At 29.1% G+C, this 25,532-nt stretch overlaps 1 protein-coding gene across 2 annotated transcripts in view; it reads left to right on the top strand.

Moving 5' to 3' along the window:
• The window catches only part of Bcat (Branched chain amino acid transaminase), an 85,510-nt gene that overhangs the window by 48,887 nt on the left and 11,091 nt on the right, over nt 1-25,532 (top strand). For both annotated transcript variants that reach the window (XM_014437704.3, XM_014437705.3), the window contains exons 4-6: nt 7,860-8,090; nt 9,381-9,575; nt 22,333-22,447. In XM_014437704.3, the coding sequence (XP_014293190.1) occupies nt 7,860-8,090; nt 9,381-9,575; nt 22,333-22,447 (541 nt within the window). The remainder of the gene's footprint in view (nt 1-7,859; nt 8,091-9,380; nt 9,576-22,332; nt 22,448-25,532) is intronic.

Here is a 25,532-nt window from a genome sequence, read left to right on the forward strand (position 1 = left end):
TGGGTGGTTCCTTCCCAAGATTTTCAAGTGTATATGAAACATACTACATATTTACCTATTGTATTATTTTGTACAGTTGTAAATTACATTAAATAAATAATAAAAAAAATTTTGCTAAAAAACATGGTGTAAGGATATTATATTACGTAACATAGAAGTTTCTTTATATATAAGATAAAACCCTCTCGAGCCTGCGAGCTGGTAGAGATTGCTATTTTTTTTGCTTTATTAGTCATTTCATTACCCCTTGTAACTACAAGTCTGTACCAGACCATCATCGCTTAAAGTTTATCCTGTTTCAAATTCATTGGATCTCTTGATTTTCGGATTGTTTTTTTTAAAAAATCCAAAGGACACGATACAATACCATTGCAATGGCGTTCACTTTTGCAGTATAAACATTATAAAGGTAGATGAAGTAATTTGAATACTGTACGTGGAATTGCTAGTTACAAAAGATTAACAATATAATTAATCTGCTTAGGCAACGAATTTACAGAATAAAGCTTTTAAATTAGTCTAAGAAAGTCCCTGTTGTTTAATGTTCACGGAAATTTAAGGAGAACTAAATATTTTACCCATGAACAAAAATATGATTCAGGGCTGGTAATGTAATGAATAAGAATAAGTAGACTTTAATTTGGAAGATGAATTAGTGGACCATATGGGTAGAATTGAATAAATCTACAGAATTGATTTTATATTATATTTTTAATATACTACTTACGCCAAAAAATTAAAGATGGTTGATTTTCAATAAGAGTGTAGCGAGAGGGAGCAAGCGGTGCGATCACAACTTACCAGAGCGCTCCACCTCGAGCCTCACTGAAGCTCCCAAATGTACATAGTGCATTATTTTGTAAAAACACATTGTCATTTTTGTATATTAATAATTTCTGTACATAATAGTTAGCAATACCTGTACAATGAATAATAAATGATAACAATCCAATGCACGAACCTATCTCAAGCAGACATGTACCGACCGCTTCTCGGTCACAGCCGCATGGACTAGACCTATAAATAAGGGACTCTAAATCCCCCAAATCGATCGTAGATCCACCTCCTATCCGGGGTCTAGTCATGGCACAGGTGGCGTATACACTGCTTGAGATAGAGAAGTTTATTGCCAATATAATCTCGCAAAAGTTGTGTTTTTCAGTACGTTCACCTAAGACGTTGGCCTACATCCTTTCCTTCTCTCCAGCAATCTTAGTCCGTCGCTTCATCTCGGCAACTAAGATTGTAACCTAATCCTTAACGGTTACACTGGTCCGTCCGCTTCATCTCGGCAACCAGTGTAATTTCCCGTCTCTCCCCGGCTCTAGTCCGTCCGCTTCATCTCGGCAACTAGAACTGTTACTCTACCTCAGACTCTCTTATCCAGACCTCCTCTACCTGCGTCAGTGTCCAGGGCTCACCCTCTGGCACGGCCGATCCTAAGTTATAATGAATACGCCTTGTCGTGGGCCTTCTGTAAAGAGATATCAGGCTGGAGAAATCGCCTAAGACCAGACAACCCCGACAAGAGTATTCTAATATGTCTATGCAGTCTACCAGGGCAAGGTAGATCTTTATTTTTTTTTAAAGTAGTGACTATAATTGTCGTATATGGCGAACATATATTTGAAGCAGTTTTAATTATTATCAAGGAAGTAATCCTTATACAATTAAACTAACGCACAAAATAAAAACTAAACTGAAAAAAAAAATAGGGAATTGAATTTGGCCATAATGTTCTGTTAATGTTCAAAATTTGGATGCATTTTATGTTGGAATAAATAATTTCTGATTAATCATATTAATATAGTGTTTGTTTCATATTATGGATTTACCTGACTTGTTCCTTCTGTTTTCTTTCTTGATTCATTAACACGTCTACTTCAATTCTGCAGACTCTCGTTCAATATGATGAACATATATTTCAAGCAATTTTAATTGTTATAAGGGAAGTGATCCTTAAACAAGCCTAGATTAGTATGTAAAATAAAATGGTAATAATGAATAAATTACATATTCTCCTCTAGGTATGATTGCATTATAAAAAAAAAAGTATTTAATTTTTTAAATGAAAATCATTTATATATAAAAGAAAAGGCCTTGTTAGTTGCCCAGAAATGGTGTTAAAGGAACGAGTTGAACGACATCCTGCATATAGTGAGGGGGGGATTGGGGTTCTTACGGATTGGTGTAAAACGCCATCCAGAAAATAATTGGGGTATTCATGATGTTGTGTCAAATGTAAAATGTTTTACCATGTTAAATGTTATAAGTATAGGATTGAGAGCAGCCCTTTTTAAAGTCATGTTATATATTAAATGCATAAGAGCTCCTAGCGGATTTTCTGAGTAACTTGTTTTATAACCTCTCCTTCCAAAACTTTATGTTATTGTTTACTTGTAAGTTTTAATTAAAATAATTTATTACAACATGCCGAAATTGAGTGAAAAGTAGAAGTTATGTAAAAGTTTGGTTATTGAGTGTTTTGTTGACCTTCTAACTTGTGAGGAAGAGAATCAAACTACATGACAACTTTCATTATAGTATTATTATTGTCATTTATTGTTTAATTAATTTTAAAAACATTCAAAACAATACTAACACAATCAAAACATAAACTACGAGCAAGTAAGCTAACACAACAACAAACAAAACGGTGACGAGCTCAGCTGGTCTGTTTGCTGACGTCATTCTCCATTTAACAGACTCTCTGTCATGTTATATGTTATATCGTTTTAACATGGTAAAAGGAGGAAATATTTCTTCATTTAACATAAGTTTTTCCATTTAACACGCTTTAACATGTTAAACTAAAGATCATGAATACCCCTAATGTATTATGTATATCATGTAAAGTCTGTACAATTTATAGTGTAGAATTTTAACATGATATGTATAAATAGATGAAGTGTGCCGAAGTCTAAATTTTCTCACAAGAATCGTATAATATTAAAATACCTCCCATAGATCGGACAATCTTAGTCAGATTAGAGGAAAATAACAAATTTTCAAATGAATAAGATTTATTCGTAATAAGAATTATATGTGTCGAAACTGGTCCATAAATTCTTAAACAAGAACCAAGCCCTGATTGAATTATTAATTATTTAGTTATTTAATCTGGAAATATTTAAAAGCTGTACTATAAATTATTGATAAACAATTTCATAGTATGAATTTTTAATAGTGTTTCTCAAATTATGACAAGGAAGCATTTTTAAAATGGCAACTATTTTATTCTAGCAACAGCGAAATCTGATCTCAGTGCTATTCAGAATCCGTTTCAACAGTAAGAAGCGTTTTGTGAAATGAAGAATTTATTTTAGATTGATTTGTTGCTATTGCCTTATAATATTAATATTTATGATTAATTTTTTTCTGTTTCTCACCCCCCCCCCCAACTGACTCAAGTTCTTTCAAATTTAAGAGAAAAAATCAGATAATACCTATATTATATTCCCAGGGCATGATTTTTAGAAATAGAGGTTCCAAAAAGGGGGGTGTAGGAGGTATTTCATATTATTGAGCTATAAAATTATTGCCCCCCCCCAATAAAAAAGAAAAAAGTATAATAGATTGTTATATAATGTTTCTTTCTTTTATTAGAAATTTAGTTAGCAGTAATTTAAAAATTTAGTAATTTTAGGCCAGTTCTTATTACAGCGGATTAGTATATGATGAAATAAATGTTTTTAACTATCTAAAATTTTCTCTGAAGATAGATTTCTCTATATATTTATTTTTACTAACGGTTTTTTTCGTCTAAAGTGTGAAGGAACGAAAAATAAATAAATAAAATATTGATGCTAAAAAAAATCCGTGTTTGTACAACTACTTAAATATATTACTGTATTAAAATTGTTAATGAAAATAAAAATCAATTATTTAAATTAAATAAATTGTATCTAATTAAGTCTCAAACACTATTCATTCATACATTAAATGTCCAACCTGGTCATTCTCAAATTAAATAACATATTTTATTAACAATTTTAAGCAACATTATTAATACTTAATTAGAATACCTTAGCGCTAAATTCACATCCCACATACAACTATTAAAATATTTTCGCAGGCTATTCTGCCCAGCTCTAATTAAATTTAGTCAAATTAACCTATAAAAACATTAAAACAAAAGGGAATCATATTAATTTATTAATAAGCTTACCTTACCTTATGTTATATTACCTTAATTACCTATTTTATCACTTTTCCATTTAAATTAAAAACGTTTAATTACAGATTAACTTAACACAATTATCACTCACTTGTCATACAATATTATTTATGTGGAAGTAATAAATTTAATTAGATCTGGAAAGAAAAGCCTGCAAAAAAATATAATAGTTGGATGAGAGTTGTGAATTTATAGTTAAGGTATACTAATTTATTTGTAATAATGTTGTTTAAAATTCTTAATAACGGTCTAAACTTCCAATCCATTAAAAAAGACTGATCTACTTGACTATAATAAGGCCTATCGGGACATACGGAGTTGAGCTTTGGGGGTCCACTAAACCATCGAATTCCTCTCGTATCCCATCCTTACAGTCCAAAATCCGTCGTAAAATCCTTAATGCTCTTTACTTTGCCACAAATCAAGTCATCCATCAGGACCTCAATGTTAAATACGTTGCCGATTTGGCCAGAACCAGATACCAATCCTTCCATGATGAATTCCCCAACTACCCAAACCCACTTTTTTCTGACCTGCCTTCTCCTTCAATACCTGATGATCCCCCTAGGAGTCTGAAAAGAAAATGGCTCCGAGATCTTCTTCTCTATTGACGTAATTGGAGCTCTATCAATGGGTAGATTCTCCACAATTTTGCATTATGTTATTTTATATTTAATTGCAAATTTACTTGTTGTATATAATTTTATACAGTTGTAAATAGCATTGCTAATAAATTACTAAAAAAAAATGTTAATAATGAGTATATAATAAAATCTGTTAGTTAATATATTGTCCTTGAGGATAGCCAGTTTGAACATTTAATGTATAAATAAAAAGTGTTTGAGACTTAATTGGATTCAATTTATTTTATTTTAACAATAAAACCAATCTCGAAGTGATAAGATTATATATATAAGAAAATTAACGGAGGAGGAAATTTATGATAAAATTTTTATGAAAATGATAAAACAAATCTTAATTATTTTTATACAAGTGCTGGTCCTATTTCAATAAATTTAATGTTTCTCAATTTCGACTTGGTATTTTCATATGCTTTTTGTTTTATATACGTATAAAATATTAATCAATTAATTTGATTCCGTTTTTATGTTAATGTTTGCTGATTTTCATGAACCTAATTAAAAAAAATCATATAAACATTCTACATTATACTTATAGTCCGATTAGAATTTTTAATTTGACGTTTTATTATTTCATAAGTAATAAAGTAATAATTCTTTTTCTAAATAATTTGTAAAAAAAAAAAAAAAAAAAATCAGAGGAATTAGTTTTGATTTTATGAATTATTGCAGTTTTACGTAGATTACTGCTATCGATTTCTGCTTAATCAATATTCCTGTATGGTTAAGCCTTACCAAGAAATGTAGTTGTTAGTAGAGGACTGTGAATACATGTGTAGTATATATATCTGTGTATCCTAATTCACAGATATACATAAAAAATACATTGTGGGTGGTGACGGCATCAAACTTTTGGGTTTATTAAGCCTTGTCACTATTATGAGCAAAAGTTTATGTAATTAATTATTTGTAATCCTAAGCAAGTTTTAATTAATTAATGTTTTATAATTTTTTAAAACCTAAGGAGTTGTTTTAGCCTCCTAACAGGCCATCTTTAACATTTTTTTTTAATGTTAACTGGTTGGGTGTATTGAATATATCTTTTCTATTAAAAATTCTTTATTTAGAAACTCATTTTTTAAAATCTTCATGTATACTGCAATGAATCCTAACAAATTATATACATTATTATTATAGCAAATTATATCCATATTATTTTTTTTTTAATTGAAATAAATAGTTAATTAAGCTTTTGTATTCAAAAAGAACTTAACTGGTCAAAACGTACGTATAAAACATCAAGAATCGATGACCTGTAAGATTTACTATGAATGTTGTTATGTTTGTGACTATTAAAGCTATTTCTCACTACCCTGTATTATTTATTACCGATTTTTTAGTAACATATAATTTTCTATTTATTGTTGTGCCTATACTAATTGTTTTTTCTTTGATAAGTGGTGTGGAGCTATTAAACTGTTTTATTATCCCTTAGAATGGTCTTCGAAGTGTTTAAACTCTGTTTTTGTAATTGATTGCATTGCTAATGATCTTAGATATTTTAATAGTCTGTATCGTTTAATTTTATCTTATTGTTTTCTTTATGTATATTTAATTTTTTTTTAATTAACTTAGAATCAAATTTAGGGTTCATGAATCTTTCTTACAAATCATTATTCCATTTTCTCTAAAAATCTACATTATCTAATAGATTTCAATTATTAAATGAATTGATAAGAAGTTGTAACTAAAAAAAAAAAATAGTAAAGTAAAAAATATATTTAGGTAATGTAATAAAAAACATAATTGCTATAAAATTCAACTTTAAACCTTTATTACCTATTATATTCCTATTATTATAACCGAGTTCTCTCTCTTACTGATGTTAACAATAAAGTAATTATCTGATTGATTTAAAGGCTATAAAATTTCACTCAAATGTATTTAAACAATCATTATACAGAAATTCTTTTACTGAAGAAGACCTCTATATAACGAACACCTCTTCTAATGGACAATTTAACATAGGTACTGGGCAACAAAGTACATTTTAACGCATTCGAACCTATACTATATCGAAACCTCTCCACCGCAAACACAGTCATCAATTTTATACCACATCAGCACTTTTCATTCATCTACAACGGACAAATGCCCTAAAATATGAATGTAAAACCTATATTAAAAAAAAGTATGCATTACGTGCATATACGTATTAAATTACAAATAGAATTGAATTTAAAATTCGTTAGAAAATTTACGTTATTTCGAAATTATATTTCGTCATTAAATAAACGAAGATAGTAACTTTGTTGTTATTTTGTATTCAGAATTTTCCCTTCATTTTAGAAGAAACTTTGTCCAAGCAAGAAAAAATTATTTATCAAACAAAACGATATTTATTATTTTATATTTATATTATTATTATTATAATTTACTATTGGATATTTGTTTTTTATATTTATTAGTTAGGAAACAAAACAAAACGAGATGTCCCTGGAATTAAGCTCAGGTTTCTTCTGTCTTATTCCTTGTATAAAAATATTATTATTGTTTTTTTTTTCGGTAAAGTGCTCCTAACTCCAAGGACACTTGTTCAAATATCTCTGTGACAGATTATTTTTTAACTGTTGTTGTAGCCGTGAGTCAACTCTGTGGGTTCGGTAACCCCCTTGGTTCCACCCAGCCTCATGAGTACCATTAATTACTAACCAAATCCTCCTTGCACAACCGTTGATCTAATAACAGTACTTGCTTACTAAGTACTGCACCCCTGACCCTTCATCGATTGTAGTTGAACAGATTTATTTATTAATTTTTTTTTTTTTATAAATTATAATAAAATACTACAAATATAATAAATAGTAAATTTTTACGTCGTTTTGTAGTTTTTTGCGAAAATTTGTAGTTTTCTCTTTTTAACGGATTTATCTTAATTATAAAATGTTATGTTGGTTTAAGTCCTATTTCTTACGTATCTTGTCATTCCCTATTATTATGGACTTTCTTATATGCAAGGCATCCTTATTTAAGTCTCCTTATGTGGCCCAGTATTATTTTTAAGACTAAATCATTAATGGAACTAAATTATTTCTGTTAAGCTTTTCGAAGGGATGAAGGCCTTCCGAGGAAAGGACGGTAAGATAAGGATATTCAGGCCAGAGCTGAACATGGCTAGGATGAACCTTTCAGCGAGTCGCTCCTGCCTTCCACAGTTCGACGCTGAAGAGATGATCAAGTGTCTGTGCAGGCTGATCTCCATCGACCAGGAGTGGGTGCCGCACTCGGAAGCTGCCAGCCTCTACATCAGGCCTACTCTCGTAGGGACAGAGGTGTGTGAGTACTTTCATATTTCTTTTAAATTGGCCAAAAGAAACAATAATATGATTGTAACTATGTAAAAAAAAATAGAGGCATAATGTAAAATGCTTAGGAATACATATTTAAAGGTTTCTAGAGATGCAAAAAAAGGAGTGTCAACTTTATTCCTGTCTAAAATTCAATAGTTTAACAACATATAACAAACCCGTGTACATAAACCCGTGACCAGGATCGGGAGGGATCTGGAACTTTCGGCTGTCTCCGATTTCCCAGTATCTAAACTGCTGTCACTATTCCTCCTTTGGCTAATTATCAAATTCTTTTACAGTTTATATTTTCCAGTTTGTAGTAGTACTAATAGAGGGGGCATCGTGGCAACGCACCAGTCTACCAACGCACAGGTTGTCAGATCGAGTCCCGGTGCCACCCGGGCTTTTTTCAAGAATAAAATAATACAAAACTCACTCACAACTCTGGCTGGTTCTAATATCTTAATAGATTGCGCTAGGACTTAGACCTCCATGGTCTGTCGCCCATATAATAATAATAATAATAATAATAATAATAATTAATACTAACAATAAGAGATGATTGTTTATATCATATGAACAAAATTAATGGTATTTCAAACATTTGGCATTTAAACCTTTCAACTAAAATAATGCCTATCTGATATTAAATATCACTAGATTGTGCATAGATATACCGATTTAAATAAAAATAGCTTGATATGTTTTTGAGAAAAAAAATCGATTCTATAAAGAGGAATTTCTGGCCAGTCGATATTATCAAAAAAGATGTAACATCCCAGGCATATACCCGCCTTAAATATGTAATATCATTTTCGTAAGACTTTTCGTTTTTGATCTATGCTACTTCTTACGATATATTCCATTTATCACTAAATAAAAGTAAAAAACTAATTTGGTTCAGTGTTTATCTCTTGATTGTAACTAAATATGAGTTCGGGAAAATCGATAATGTTAGTTTGCAGATGGTCCAATTCAGTTTTATCAATTATTTTATCAAATACCATGGGACGTGACGGCCTTGCGGGTTGGGGCATAGGTCCCAGAGCGCTCGGTTCGGAACGTTGTGGGTTCCATTCCCACCTGGGGCATTTAATATTTATTTTTCGGCGGTCTCTTGGTTAGTACGCCAGGGGTTGGCAAAAATTTATATTTATTTTATTTTTTTAAACAGCTTTATAAATATCTATCTCATTACCTACAGTTGAAAACAATTAAATCACTTTAGTAAAATTAAAACTTAATTACTAATTAAGCGTTGTTTGGTTACAGCCATCGTTAGGAGTTGCGTCTTCAGAATCAGCACTGCTCTACACAATACTTTGCCCTGTAGGACCCTACTTCGCGACCTCATCTGATGCCGAAGCGGTGTCACTTATGGCCGATCCAAATTTCATAAGGGCGTGGCCAGGAGGCGTTGGAGACAGAAAAATGGGAGCCAATTATGCGCCTACAATTAAAATTCAGGTAATTATAATAATGCCAATATAAGGATGGCAATGTTTAGAATGAAATACAAAATTTAATAATTTAACACACACACACACACACACACAATGTGTTTCTTGATTAATAGAACAATGACATAAAAGTTAAAATTCAAAACATATTCTACAGATGGCGTTATACCTGTAAAACATGGTCCTACTGACATTTTTTAGTGTAAAAATTATTTTAAAAAATCAATTAAAAAATAATTCAATAAAACAAAATTAAATTTTGCAAAGATTTCTTTTTAATTAATAGAATAACATAACAAACATTCGATCTTTCCATTCACTATATATGTACGCTGATTAATCCGGGGAGGTCATGGTGACTGAAATATGTTCCCAAGTAAAATATTTTGTAAGTGTTTTCTAGAGTAGATATTTTGTAGCATTTATGTGTGTTAATATCTACATATAAATAGATGTAAACAAAATTATATTATATAAATTAACTGCTCTAAATAATGAAAATTTTAAACTTAAAATAATGAAAATTATTTTAAATAAAGCGTATTATAAGTAAAGATATTAATTGGCTTCGAAAACTATTTACATGTTACTATTAATATGCCATTTACAAAATCGAACTTATTACATATTGTTACAATATAAATATAGAGTATGTTCAATTTGGCTTCACTATATATGTTCAATATATTTTTGATGTTTTTTAGGTCGGAAGATACGGATATGGGTGGGTTTAAGATGAAATTATTGTCTATTTTCTTTTAAAGGTGGACAATGTAGGAGGATGTGGTACAAACCATTGAAATAGCTTTTGTAGAATGGACAGAGTTCGTTTGCCTTGAAAGTGATGGTTTTGCTTCCGTGGTATAGTTTGATGTGCTTCGGATTTCCTACTCTTGGTTGGCTGATGCACCTTATTTTTTTTTTATAATATGCACCTTATTTAGCCTATATGATAGATATACTTTAGGTTTGAGTAGGTTGAAACTGCAGAGTGATCAGAATATGGGGTTAATGTTTGAGTTCAATGCTCTATCAATGTCAGTTGAGAAGTTGTGGTTCAGGATTTTTTCAGGAATATCACCTTTATGTCTCAATATTCCGTTTTGTTATGAAGTATTAAACTCATTTCTACATCCATATTGGTTGGCTATCGTATTAACTTGTGAGGTCAAATTGTATTGTATTCTACATCAGGGTTTTCTGCATCAAGCATCCTTAGCCTGTTGCAACATAGTTTTGGGAGTCTCTTCTCTAACATCAATGACAGTTTGGACCAGTAGTTGATTACCTGTATTATTACTTTTGAACTTAGAAGACTTATACCTGTCTCGAGTCGAACTATATAGTTTGGGGTATTCTTGGCCCATCCATATTGGTACTTAATAAATTTCATTTTAGAAATTTAGATAGCATCAAGATATCTGTTGTTCTGTTGGTTATAATTCGAATCCATGTGACGTGCACATCTGTTATAGCTAATCCAATTTTGGTAAATTTTCAATTGGTATAAATTTTATCAAATCCTGATATAAATTTTATCCGAAATTTATTTACTTCGTCACGGCCTTTAAAAAAACCCAAGTTGGTGCTCCAAAACTAAAGTTTAAGCTGAGATAATAATATTTAAGAATAGGTGCAGGTTAAATCAAAATGATTAACATTACAACATATTAGTACAGTTATTTCTGTTTAAAATTATCAATCGTAAGGGTAACTAATTCGTGATTCCCCCATAGAAATGTCTCTGAGCTACACCTTTGCGATTATAGTACAAGAGCCCAAGAGGAGAAAAAAGTCAGTTTTTTCACCCCAATTTTTTATTACATTAATGAAGACTATATATAATTACTAGTCAAAATTGATGAGCACAATGACAAGCACACCTAGTGGGAATAAAAAATGGCGTTTTTTTCAAAACGTTAAAAACAATTAATTTTTCATACGGAGCTCTTTATCTTTAAAACTACCAATAACAATGGAAAATCTAAGAGAACATCATTTAAAGTAGAGTAAATTTGCTAAAATGTAAGCCCTAATAGACCTATTTACGTTCAATAGTTCTCGAGATATAGCCTTTTAAAAAGGAACATTTCATAAAAATGTACTGAAATATCAGTAGTTAGTGACTTTATTTTGAAAAATCTATATCTCAAAAACCATTTAACGTACAGATGTCTATTAGCATTCAAATTAAGGCTAGTTTAATGAGCCTAATGAGTTTAAAATGTAGTAGTTTTCATGAAATTTGCTCAAATAAATTGATTTATAGGTGTTCGGACAAATTTTCATTTGCCAAATTTGTATTCATATGCGGATATCATAAAAACTATTACCCCTACGAAGATAAGTATCATAACCTATTTTATAAAAATTTAGATTTCCTTTAGTTTGAGTGCTGGCAGAAATATGTGCATCTTATGGATCTAGAGATATATTTTTTCAAAAATCCAACGTTTTATACGAACAACTAGAAATTAACAGTTTGTGAATTTAATTTGTCACGATATTTGACTGGTATAGAAAAACTGCTACTCCTACAAAGATAAACATAAGAAACTATTTTACAGTAAATTTATTTAGCTTGAATTTGAGTGCTGACAGACATCTGTATCGTCCTATGGTTTCTGAAAATCCTATGGTTTTTTAAAACTCAAACTTATAGTCCGAGCACAACAAATCAATTTATTTTAGGAAATATCATGAAAAATGCTATTCCTACGAAGGTAAAGGTCATAAACTACTTTATAGTACGTTAAACTAGCTTTAATTTGAGTGCTAATAGACATCTATACGTCGAATGGTTCCTGAGATATAGATTTCTCAAAATAAATTAACTAACTACTAATCTTTCAGTAGATTTTTAAGAAATGTTGCTTTTTAAAAAGCTATATCTCAGAAACTATTGAACGTGAATAACACTATTAGGGCTAATATTTCAGAAAATTTACTCTCCTTTAAATAATGTTCTTTTAGATTTTCTAGTGTTGTAGGTAGTTTTTAAGATATAGAACTCCGAATGAAAAATTAATGTTTTTTTAGGTTTTGAAACACCCGCCATTTTTTATTCCCCCTACCTATACTTGGCAGACTCATCAGTTTTGACTAGTAATTATACATAGTTTTCATTAAAGTAATAAAAAATTGGGGTGAAACAACTGCCTTTTTTTTCTTCCCTGCTCTTGTACTATAACCATTCAAATCTTTAGTCATCCACTAACGCGTCACATCCCATCTCTAATCTTTACCAGGAAATAAATACTTCTTACCAGAATTAAACAATATTTAAATATCCTTCAGAAAACAGGAAAAATATATTTAAAAAACTAGAAAGGATATATCTGGTGAGATAAAATAAACTGTCCAGATAAGGCTTAAGATATTATTGATGAATTATAGCACTTATCTGCCCCTGAAATGTCGCATTCCTTAAAGTAATTTATTACCTCCTTACAATTTCAGTAAACTCTTGTGAAATATGAATTATTTCTTAGTTTAGTTATCATTAAATTAATCATTCTCCCAAATATAATTTTATGAATGAGATAATAAAAAGAAAAACATAAAATATTAACTTTTAAATTCTAGCTGATATTAAAAAAAAAAAATGGTTTATTGTATTTATATCAAAAATAAATTCTTGATGGTCCATATATGTGACGGTTTTAATTTACATTTTATATTATTTTATGTATCAGAATAATTAAGAAAGCATAACTTGAACGGTTAATATTGAGGAAACAGTTGCAAAAAAGTTAAATGATAAAATAGGAGAAATGTTTTTGAGATGTACAGAGGATCAAAAAATTATTGGCATACGCTGTTTTTTTTCTTTTAATTCTTAAAGTATGTAATGGAAGATTATTGATTGACCGTGTGTGAAGATGAAAGGAATATGGTCCGGGTGCGGTCAAGAAAAACTCAAATAGTAGAAATATACTAATTTAATGAGTATGTTTAAAAATTATTTTTTAGTTTTGACTGCCGTCAAAATAGCCCTGAAGAAGCCCTGCAACGTGGGGCGAAACGTTGGCTCATTAAATTAGTATACCTCTACTATTTGAGTTTTTCTTGACCGCACCCGGACCATATTCCTTTCATCTTAAAGTATGTAACTTATTGTTCAGTAATAAATTTTATTTTTGAATAGAAATTAAAAACCATAAATATACCAAAAAAATAGAATAATTAAGTAAGAAATGAATGAGGAAAATAAATTGTAAAAATGTAAGTCAAAAAAGTATTGGCACAGTTATGTCGTTTTTAAAACAAAGACTAATTCGATAAATACTATGTGATACTACTATACTATAAATACTATGTGATACTACTATACTATAAATACTATGTGTACAATCGTAGTGAACATAGTCCAATATTTTAATGTGAGATTAGTCTAATAGTAGAGTTCAGTCATTATTGTGGTTATTCTTTTTAAAATGTGCAAAACTGTTGAACGTTCCTTCTCCATTCGCGGTAAAGTGATGAAATTAAATAGGAAAAATTTCAGTTATCGCCGAATAGGTGAAAGATTAGGAATTAGTTTTAGTTTAGTTAGGAACATCATAAAAAAAATAAGGAACTAAGGTTCTGTGTTAAACAAACCAAGCTCAGACCGGACACAAAAGTTGAATTCAAGAGAAAAACGACATATTCGTCGATTAGTAGAAAATAATCAAACAATTTCGGCGTGCAGCACAGTGCAATTTATCGTTTTAATTATTACGGGCGAGCACTAAGGAAGAAACATTGTATTTTAGTGAAACTGATCGTGGAAAAAGGCTAGAATTTGCAAAATTCTACGTAACAAAACGAATACATTTAAAAAAAAAAGTATAATTAAAAATTAACGCAATACATTCCTGTTAAATATTATATTTACTAAAATAGCAATTTCAGCCCTATTCATAGTACAATATTTCATAACTGGGACCGATGATGTAAACTGCCAATCTAGTGGACTCGCTAATCCGAACCTTGCTAATCCGGAACATTTCCTTATACGATCCCTTTGAATAATATATAGGCGTCAAAATTAGGCTTTAGAGCCTTAGAGTAAAATAAAAAAAAATGAAATTATTAAACGTCATAAAATAATGAATTTGATAAGATAAAAATGAACAACAATAATTAACAGAATATATAAAATAAGAATAGAACAAATAAAATAAAACCATAAGTAACAGAATATATAAAAAAAGAATACTAACACTTCTGATAATAAATAAAAAGAAAAAAAATTATAAAAATTCAATACAATTAGACTAAAAATAATAAATTTTTAAAATGTGCAAAACTGTTGAACGTTCCTTCTCCATTCGCGGTAAAGTGATGAAATTACATAGGAAAAATTTCAGTTATCGACGAATAGGTGAAAGATTAGGAATTAGTTTTAGTTTAGTTAGGAACATCATAAAAAAAAATTAAGGAACTTGTTCTGTGTTAAACAAACCAAGATCAGGCCGGACACAAAAGTTGAAGTCAAGAGAAAAACGGCATATTCGTCGATTAGTAGAAAATAATCAAACAATTTCGGCGTGCAGCATACTGAGAGATACCGTCGACTCCCGACGCTCAAGACGTAAGAAATGCAATTCATAGTTTTAATTATTACGGGCAAGCACAAAGGAAGAAAACTATTATTAGTTAAATTAATCTTAGAAAAAGGGTTGAATTAAAAAAAATTCTATGTAACAAAACCAAAGGAGTTTGTGGAAAAATGTTCTATTTTCTGATGAGAGCAATAAACATTTTCGGTTCAGATAGACGAAAGGTTGTGTAGAGGAAAACACAGCGGGGGTAATGTGATGGTTTGGAACAGCATGGCATCAAACGGAGTTGAAAAGTTAGTATTTGTTGATAATACAATGAATGCTCAAAGGTATGTAAAGATTTTGGGACATAATCTGCTGCCCAGTGCTGAAAAATTAGGATTGAAGGATAAGTTGATATTTCAGCAAGAAAACGATCCAAAACATGCAGCCAATAAAACGATGGGATGGTTGTTGTATAATGTTCGGAGAAAATTGGAAAAACCTCCTCAGTCGCCGAACATTTATGGTATATTTTGGATTTGAAGGTGAGAAAACGAAAAATTTCTTCAAAAAATGTGTTAAAATATGTCCTGTTAGATGAATGGGAAAAAATTGCATATCATTGAGGTCACGGAAAATTTTGTTTCTTCGTTGAAAAGAAGATTGCAAGCTATAAATGATGCAAAAGGAATGATAACAATGTATTAATGACTTTTATTTACATAAATAGGATATTTTGGCTATATAAATGGTTTTTAATGTCTATTCAAAAATAAAATTTATTACTGAATTATGAGTTACATGCTTTAAGAATGAAAAGGAAAAAATATGATGTGCCAATACTTTTTTGACCCACTGTTGCTTATTTCCGCCAATCTAAGGTCGTTAATGATTTGAGTATAGATTAAAAAATATTCATTAAAACATTAAAAGCTGGCAACTGTTAACTGAGCGTAAAAAAAATTAATATTTAATTTATTTTATGATTATGATGCTTTTACGAAGGCATAATTACCGGGAAAAATATCGTATTAAGATAAACATAATCATTTTAATGCTGGTTGACATTTATCAATTAATCATATATTCATTATAATATACATGTATAATATATTAATAAGAATAAAGGACACCTGGGGCTTATGTAAATCATGCAAATTCAGTAATTTATGTAATCAGTCACATCATAAAAATGAAGAAATTTAATTATCGTATCATGAAGATGAATTTATTTATGGCTATTACGAATAATGCCTATGATGCATTGTTTAAAATAAGCATTTAAGAGATTTTTTTTAAACCATTGTTTCAATTGTTTATATATAATATTTACTCAGATTTTTATCAGTCTCATGCTAAGAGGTGAAGGCTTGAAGACATTCTCAAGGTGCATCTTGGCACGTTGTGTAAATAACCATGACGCATAGTAGGTCTAACAGAAATCTACATTTTAAAAAAATTTCTCTAATATTTGGATACCTAATCTTAAATGACTTAAAATTCACTCTGTTAATATTTTGTTGTATAGAATTGAGAATAATAATATAAAATTTTGGATTTTCTTTTCAGGAAGTTTGATTATATTAATTTCTTAAAATTGTTGAGGTAAAAAAACTTCCAAAATGAATATAACCTATTCTATATTTTTCATTGCACAACGTTTCGGGACAATTTTCTCATACTCATGCACCTTTACAATCCTAAAATTAAATTATTCTTGTCAACAATTTTTATCTATGTTATATGTGTATATTTAAAATTATTGTAATCATATTTACCACATATTTTCAATTTTTATATTGGAATCATGTCCTCTATATAATCATTGTTAAAATGGTTTTATACTACATTATTTAAAGTACTGGCTTTAACTATTGGTACATTCATCTTCTCTGTAGCACAAACCAATGTTCTATATTAGACATTACCTCTTTGGACTATATCAACATGTCCGATATGCTGTTTTATTATCTCCCTATTGATATATCCAATTATAATCTATTGTGTAATTTAAGTTAAAATTTATGATTTTTAATAATTGGACCATTTTATTCTCACATATTTCCCCTGATTTTTTAAAATATTTATAAGGCTAATCTCTTTATTATATCAGCATAATGTGTATTTGAATGTTTTATGTCTGTTTTATAGTTCACCCTATCTTTTATAGGGTTATATTTTTTTTTGTTATATGAATTGCTTCAAGAAACCTGCTTTTAGCATTTTGTGTCATGTCTATTATTGTGGGATTTTATAGTTAAAATTATGGTTTAAATGCTGTGGTTAGCCAGTGCTGTGCAATTTATATTTTTGACATTTTTACAGTAGAACAATGAAAAATGTAGAATAGATTGCATTCATTTTGGAAGTTTTTTTACCTCAACAATTTTAAGCAAATAGTATAAAAGTATTTTAAACATATTTTTCCAAGCTCTCGTTTTTGGGGCCAATTTTCAGTAAAATGTCACTCTAGGAAATTTCGGTTTCGTTAGCATAAATTATAAAATTAAAACATAAGTATACATAAATGTATTTAATCTATTGTATTTGTAAACCATTCGTATCCAATGCAATAAAGAACTGAATAATTTTTGTAATGGCTCAAGCTTCAAATTGGCCTCTCTTTACGTTCAATATTTTCCTAGATAAAGTTTTTCTGACTACAATATTTTTACCGAACAGCTAGAAATGAACACTATGTGAATACATATCAAATATTGTGGAACTCAATATCATTGCTACTCTTACGAAGATGTCAATGACAAACTACTTTATAGGGGAACTGCCTTAAGATTGATCTGTAATTCACACCTCTGTGCCAGTTAATTTTAAGTTCCTATGATATTGTACTTTTGTTAAGATATAACTCAGCATTAACATTTTCAATGTTCGCAGTTAAATGCCATAATGGTGTAATAATTTTTATAAGCTTCGCTGTAAAAAAAAACAACCTAATTTTAATTTTATTTCACCAATTAATGTGATAATTCATTAATTATTAACTTGTTTGGAAAAAAAATTTTGATGTTTGAAAAACTCGATATCGGAAAATATTAAACATGAAGGGACTCAATTTAAAATTCGTTAAATAATCCATAAATTAATGATTATTTTCCCAAGAATATTATTGATGATATTTGCTGAAGTATATTATATGGAAGTGTAAAAAATCAAAATTACAACAGCGGAAACTTTTAATGGGTAAACTTTTTTATTTATAGAAATAAGAAACACAATAATTTAGAAAAAATAATCAATAATGCACTGCACTAAAACTGGCACTGGCACCTTTGCTCAACTTCCGGTAAAGTTTGCTCTCAGTATTAAAGATGTGTATGGACGTATATTTCATCTTTAAACCAAAATATGCGCAATTTAATCCTTTAAAATTCACTATGTTACATACTCAAGCTACTTGTAATAAATATGGGGTTATTGGCTATAAATTTAAGAATGTATGGGGGCCATTTTGAATAATCTGGCATATTCTGGCACTCTCAGGGAGCGCAGGAATTTTACTATCATTTGCAAATATTTTTACATTAGAATCCAATGAAAGAAATTATCCTAAAATTACTTCTAGATTAACTGTACTATACCGGTTGGATCTTTTCGATATAGAATTTCTTATAAATTTATTTTTTTTTATTGAGAAACTGGATTTTAACTACTTATTTTTTTTAAGGAGAGAAAGCCCATTTATTCACTTCTCTCCTCATTTATTTTTATATGTTTGGAGGACCTTTAGGATGCACTCTCCATTATCAACTTTATCTACAAATTATTGCATTAGAAGAAGTTGAATTTTACATGTTCTGTATACATTTACAAAAATATCAAAACCATAGCGCCTGTATACAAAGTAATATCTATTTTGAATTTAATAAAGTAGAAATTTTATATATAGCATCGGATGATAAAATAAGAAAACTTTTAGAATCTATAAAGAGTATTAAAATATTAATGATGTACTTAACATCATGTCAGGCATTAAAAGAATGGGTTAACATTATGTTGACATCATTAACAAATTGAATATCCCACAACAAATCATTATATAGACAAAAATAAATTATAACAAGGTTGTAATTAGGCTAAAACTTTCTGTATACATAAAATGAGATGAGTCCAATATGTAAAGTAAACAACGGACAAGTAGCTGGAGAATAAAAAATAATATTAGTATAATTAAAAATTAAGGCAATACATTCCTGTTAAATATTGTATTTACAAAAATAGCAATTTCAGGCCTATTCATAGTACAAGATTTCATAACTGGGACCGATGATATGAACTACCAATTCAGTGGGCTCTCACTTATCCGAACCTTGTTAATCCGGACCATTCCCTAATCCGATCCCTATAAGATTTGATTATATGTTTGTAGTACATATATAACAATAATAATAATATTGTTTATTTATTTTGCTATTGATCCCTTTGAATAATATACAGGCGTCAAAATTAGGCTTTAGAGCCTTAGAGTAAAATAAAAAAAAGAAATTATAAAACGTCATAAAATATAATAAAATAATGAATTTGAAAAGATAAAAATGAACAACAATAGTTAACAGAATGTATAAAATAAGAATAGAACAAATAAAACAAAACTATAAGTCACAGAATATATAAAATAAGAATATTAACACTTCTGATAATAAATAAATAGAAAAAAAAATGATAAAAATCGAATACAATTAGACTAAAAATAATAAATGAAAAGGTACAAAATTTCTGCTAATATACATATTTATTAGTATAAACGAAAATACGAAATACAGAAAATATATAAACCTTGTTTGAAACTTTCAATTGTTATTCTTCCGGAATTGGGTGGACAGAATGTAGTCAAAGATACAGGATTTGAAGATTAGAAGGGTATTCGAATAAAGGAAGAAATAGAATCCCATAGGTAAGAGGAACGGATGAGGAAAGATCTACCAAAGGCTGCGGTTTGATGGGCAGTTACAGTCTGAAGGCCGTGAGCGGGTATTGCGGGAATGCAGGATTTAAATTGAAGGATATCAGAAATGTACGATGGACGTCGGGATTGGATAACTTGGTAGAAGAAGTAAGCAAGAAAATATTTACGACGGAAGGAGGGTAAAGCGACTTTAACTCTTCATAAAATCGGGTGACAGAGGGGTCTCTGGGGACCCCAAAGATGAATCCTACAAAGTAATTATTTAACCGTTTTAATTTTGCATCGAGGTCTCCTGAGAGACACCCCCGTAAACCACACAGCAATGATCAAAGTGGGGGAATATTAAGGAAATGACCAGGAGCCTACGAGTTTCATAAGGAAGTAAGTGACGAAGATAATTTAAACGCTTTAGGGTGGAGAATATACGACGGGAAATATCGGAGACGTGGTTTTTCCAGGAGAGAGTTTTGTCGATGATGACACCAAGGTTTTTAACATATGGATGGAATTGTATTGGATTGTTGTTTACGAATAAGGTTGGAAAATGAGGAATAGTTTTCAGGAGGTGATTGGATCCTATTACGATTGCCTTATATAATACATTCAATAAAACCACATTATTATCACCCTAAGTGCTGGGACTTAAATAATCTAGTTAAGAATATCAACTCTTTTTATTTAAAGTAAATCTAAGCTATGTATTAAAAATTGGCAAACGTATTTAATGTAAAGCGAAAATTAAAAAAAAAAAAAAAAAATTAATTTCTGAACAAGAACTATCATAAAAAAAATATTTGTATGTAAATACATTTTACATTTATAATTTTTTTTTTAATTATTTTTTATTTATTTTACGTTTGGTATCCCGAATTATTCACTAATCCGAATACCCTTGGATTTAATTAGTTTGGATTAGTGAGCCCACTGTACATATAAAAATAGATAAGATTTAATTATCTCTAAAGCAATAATTTGTAAATGGACTGCATACATGATAGTATATCCGAAACGTCGTCGATAATATAGAAATAAATGAAGTAAGGACTTAAAAAATCAAATTGTATACTCATTGCTGAATGTTAAAAAATGAAAAATAATTTTATTTTATATAATTTATTCAATTTCTTGAGACTTGTATTTATCTATTAAATAAATCAAAAGGTATCCTTATTAGGTCTCTACATTCTTTATTGTATCATAGTCCAACGTTTCGGCCAATTCGGCCTTCCTCAAGGACAATCTAAACATTTAACAGCTTGTTGTGTATTCATTTGTATCAATTTTAAAAACAACATTATTATTAATAACATACCATACCTTAAATATAAATTTACACCTCATATCAAAATTTTAAAAAATGTTTTACAGGCTATGGAGAAGGATCCCAATAAAACAGCACTAGTGCAGCATGCAGCTAAAAACCAACGCATTTTTGATTTTGATAGCGCCATAATTTTGCATAAAGAAAACAATATGTTCAAAAGAAAAATACTTGAGTCAATTTATGTATCAGAGAACGTCAATTATACAGTAAATTTTAAAACAGATACAAGGAATTTGAACCACAATATGCATACATTTTAAGCAAAATAAATTTATGAAAAATATGGGAAAACTTTTTGTACTATTTACAATAAATTTTAATATGAGTTTTATAATTGGAATAAATAAAAATTAAGACCAAAATACAATTTGAATTAAAATAATAATAAGCCTGACCTGAGTGTGTGGAAGAATATAAATAGTTATCTAATAGTGAATTAGTTTTAATCTAAAATTAAAGTTTTAAAAATTAATGTAGTTCCAAAAAAAATATGTTTAATTAATTAAATAGGATTAATAATTAATTTGATTTTCTATTAATTGACTTTTTAATAGGGCGATTTTGACTTGAATTTGATAACCTGGGCAAAATAGCCTGTAAAATTTTTTTTAAATTTTGATGTGAGGTGTGAATTTATATTTAAGGTATGTTACATTATTAATAATAATGTTTTTTTTTTTTAAATTGTTACAAATTAATACATAATAAGCTGTTATATGTTTATTTAAACGGCTGAAACGTTGGACTATTGGTATAATAAAGAATATTGAGACTTAATAAGGATACCTTTTGATTTATTTAATAAATAATTTCACTTTATTTACCTGTATCTAATACCTTATTGAAACATTACTTTATAACGAACTGAATTTATACATTCTGTATATCAATTAAAATGTTCCATTTAGTTTAATAATTTATAGAAGGGAATCTTACTCTATTTCGAATTTTTAAAAATATTTTATGCTTGTTTTTTATTTACTAGGAACAAGCTCACAAGAAAGGGTACCAACAAGTTCTGTGGCTGTATGGTGAAGACCACCAGCTGACGGAAGCCGGAACAATGAACATATTCGTCGTAATAAAAAACAGAAAAGGAGGTGAGTTTATTACTTTTTATGATTTTATTGATGAAACTGATTAATATAATAATTACGAATAACTAAGATCAACAATGTTTAATAATTTCATCATAGAAATATTTTTTCTTATAAATTATTTCGATTTGATTTGAATTCATATTTATAACTATATATACATAGTTAGATATCGATAGATACAGATAAGTAAAATCGGTATGTATGTAAAGAATTAAAAATCTCAGTTCTAAAGTTTTAGTGTTAGTTTTTAAAAGCATTCGACTTGATTATTTTTAATTTATTGATTATTCCAGTGTTTCCTTATTTTTTAATGTGCATCAGATAGATTTATTTTCTGTAATAAATTCGTATAAGCTTTTTCTGTAACTTAAAATTTATGAAAGTAGTTAAACATTATTAATTTTTTTATTTATTAAATTAAAATTAAAATCTGTATCGCTACAACCCATGAAGGGTTATGGGTACAGTAAGAAAGTTCTGTTAGGGTGGACCCTAGGAGAGCTCCAGTACCCACAGGGTTGACTCACGGCTACAGTGTAACAGAAAACAATTTTCTGCCCAGCCGGATTCGAAACCGGGTCCTTGGAGTTAATAGTATTTTATTCATTATTTATTAATTTATTTATTTTACTCTTGCAAATACGAACTGTCATATTTTTTTCATTTATTTAGGGTGTCGTAGTGAACGATGGAAATAATTCATGAGCTAAACATTAATACTTTATTTTTATCTATTGTTCCACAATTAAATCCATCTATCATCCTAGACACTCAACTGAATTTAGGGACAATTGCTTTATTGAGAGATAACGTAACCTATTTATTAGCTATTCAGGATTATACTTCGTAACGAGAACTCCTCCCAACACTGTTGTTTAATCTCTTAAAGAAATATTTCAATATTTTTACTTTCAATAATCTATATATGAAATACTCTATATATGTAGTTAGGAAAATGTTTGCAATAGTTCAAAATTTCGAATCATTTTCAACAGAAATACACGTTTTTAGGTCAAAAATAAAAATGTTGTGCCAGACCGAAATCACGTATTTAAGACAAATATGTGCAACAGCAAGTTTTTCGCTAAAAAAATTTTTTTCCCATTTTGTTCAAAACGGTTTTGATAAAACTCTTCTTATTAACGCAAATTTACGTGATATTTAATATGCTTGGTTTTATGGACCGAGATGGTTGGGGGGGGGGGTGCAGTCAGAAAATGACACCAATAAGTTAAAAAAAAACTTCTTTAATAGTGCCAACATTTCGGCCAGAATGTCTAGGTTTGATCAGGGCTAAGAACAAAGAACAAGATAACAACAAATATATATATATATCAGTAATATTCTTGTATTACGAATTATTATTATATTTTGTATGATCGATATTTCCATGACACTCTCAATATATTGTAAAAAAAAGTCCTTTGAAATTCAAAAATATATGGTATGCAATCACCATTCCCAACGCTCTTTCCGTGACGTCATTTATACATGACATCATGGCTGGTTCAAGGTGTTATCATTCGTTCAAGGAACTCTAAACATATCAACAGAAAATGACGGTATAACCTTACAGTGATGACTAGATACTGGAGAATTAAAAATAAAATAAGTTGAAAGACAAAAATATTTTGCGAGCGTAATAAATAGAATATTTCAAATTAACTAAAAATTAATTTTAAACATTATTAAACAATTAACACACAAATAATAGAAATTATATAAATGAATATTATATTTTAGGCTTAAAATGTCTTATGGTTAATGTTTATTTCTCACCATGCATATAAAATATTCATTTTTTGTTGTTCAAATTATTTTATTTTTGTTTATATATTGTCATTTTATTTAGTTATGTATTTTCAAATAAATTTATTTGTATTAATTAATTTATATATATACTTATTTTAATCTATTGTAAAATGTTAATGTTTATTGTACTATGTTATAACGAATAGGTATATACATTACTAAAGAGAAATATATGCATAAGATTACTGTTATTTATAAAAGAAAATTCACATGAAATGAAAAATGTAAACAAACTGGAATATAACAAATATGAATTAATTTATGAAAATAAATAAAAATAAAAAATAATTTTATTTTTACGTGAATTGCTCTAAATTTAATTTTTTTGGTCAGTCATTTTTTTTTTCAAAATCAATTACTACAGTGAATTTAAGTAAGTCTGCCTCAAAAGTATTAAGTTAATATTTTTCTATCTCATGCTGATACCAATATTTAAGTAGCGCATACTTTTTTGAATTTGATCGATGTGGATCAAACAGCCCACAATTGCATATATTTTTGTGTCTGAAATTCGTAATTTCCGACATATAAAACGTGTCCGAAATCATTAATTTGTGTATCTTAAAATTGTGGTTTCCATGTTCCGTCAGTAACTGTGTTGATTGGCAATTGTTGTTGTTATTTTTGATCTTGGTGTGTATTTATGTAAGCTGTATGATCAGTGTATTATGTTATATCTACTATTAGTGCTATAAATCTTTAAATTTATGCAGTTTGTTTAATTGAAATAACGTTACAAGGATTGGTCGTGGTTGCTATTTAGTTGGTAACAGTCCGATATTGGGTGAAAGGTCATATTTATATCTAATATGTAGTGAATATAGGTTAGTATAAGGATATAAGTTACTTAGTGATAGCAGGTGGTATAAGACAAGTGATATAACAACAGGCAGATATAGGGTAAGACATCACTAATTGGCATATATCAGTTATTTAGTTAGGTAGGTCAACCTTTGAGTTTAGTACCGACAATCGTTTCAAAATTGACGCCAGTTGTAAGCTGAGGGCTTAGCTTAGACTGGCGCCAACTTTTAATACCAAACGGTGGTTGGCACCAAACTCTTAATATTTAAAAACAATGGTTGACCAGTCAATAACTGGTACTTGTAAGTAACTAGTGCACTTACCTTATGTCGATGCTTCAAATCGAAGTCATAAATATATCAAGTCATTACCATTCCATTATTGTAGTACTGCTTAGTGCTTTATTAAAAAAATATTTAAGCACTGAACATTGAGGAGGATGAGGAACGATTCCTAAAAGGAAATCAAC

This window comes from Halyomorpha halys, unplaced genomic scaffold (genome assembly GCF_000696795.3).
Source record: "Halyomorpha halys isolate HHAL.00 unplaced genomic scaffold, Hhal_1.1 Scaffold3317.1, whole genome shotgun sequence".
NCBI classification, from domain to species: Eukaryota; Metazoa; Arthropoda; class Insecta; order Hemiptera; family Pentatomidae; genus Halyomorpha; species Halyomorpha halys.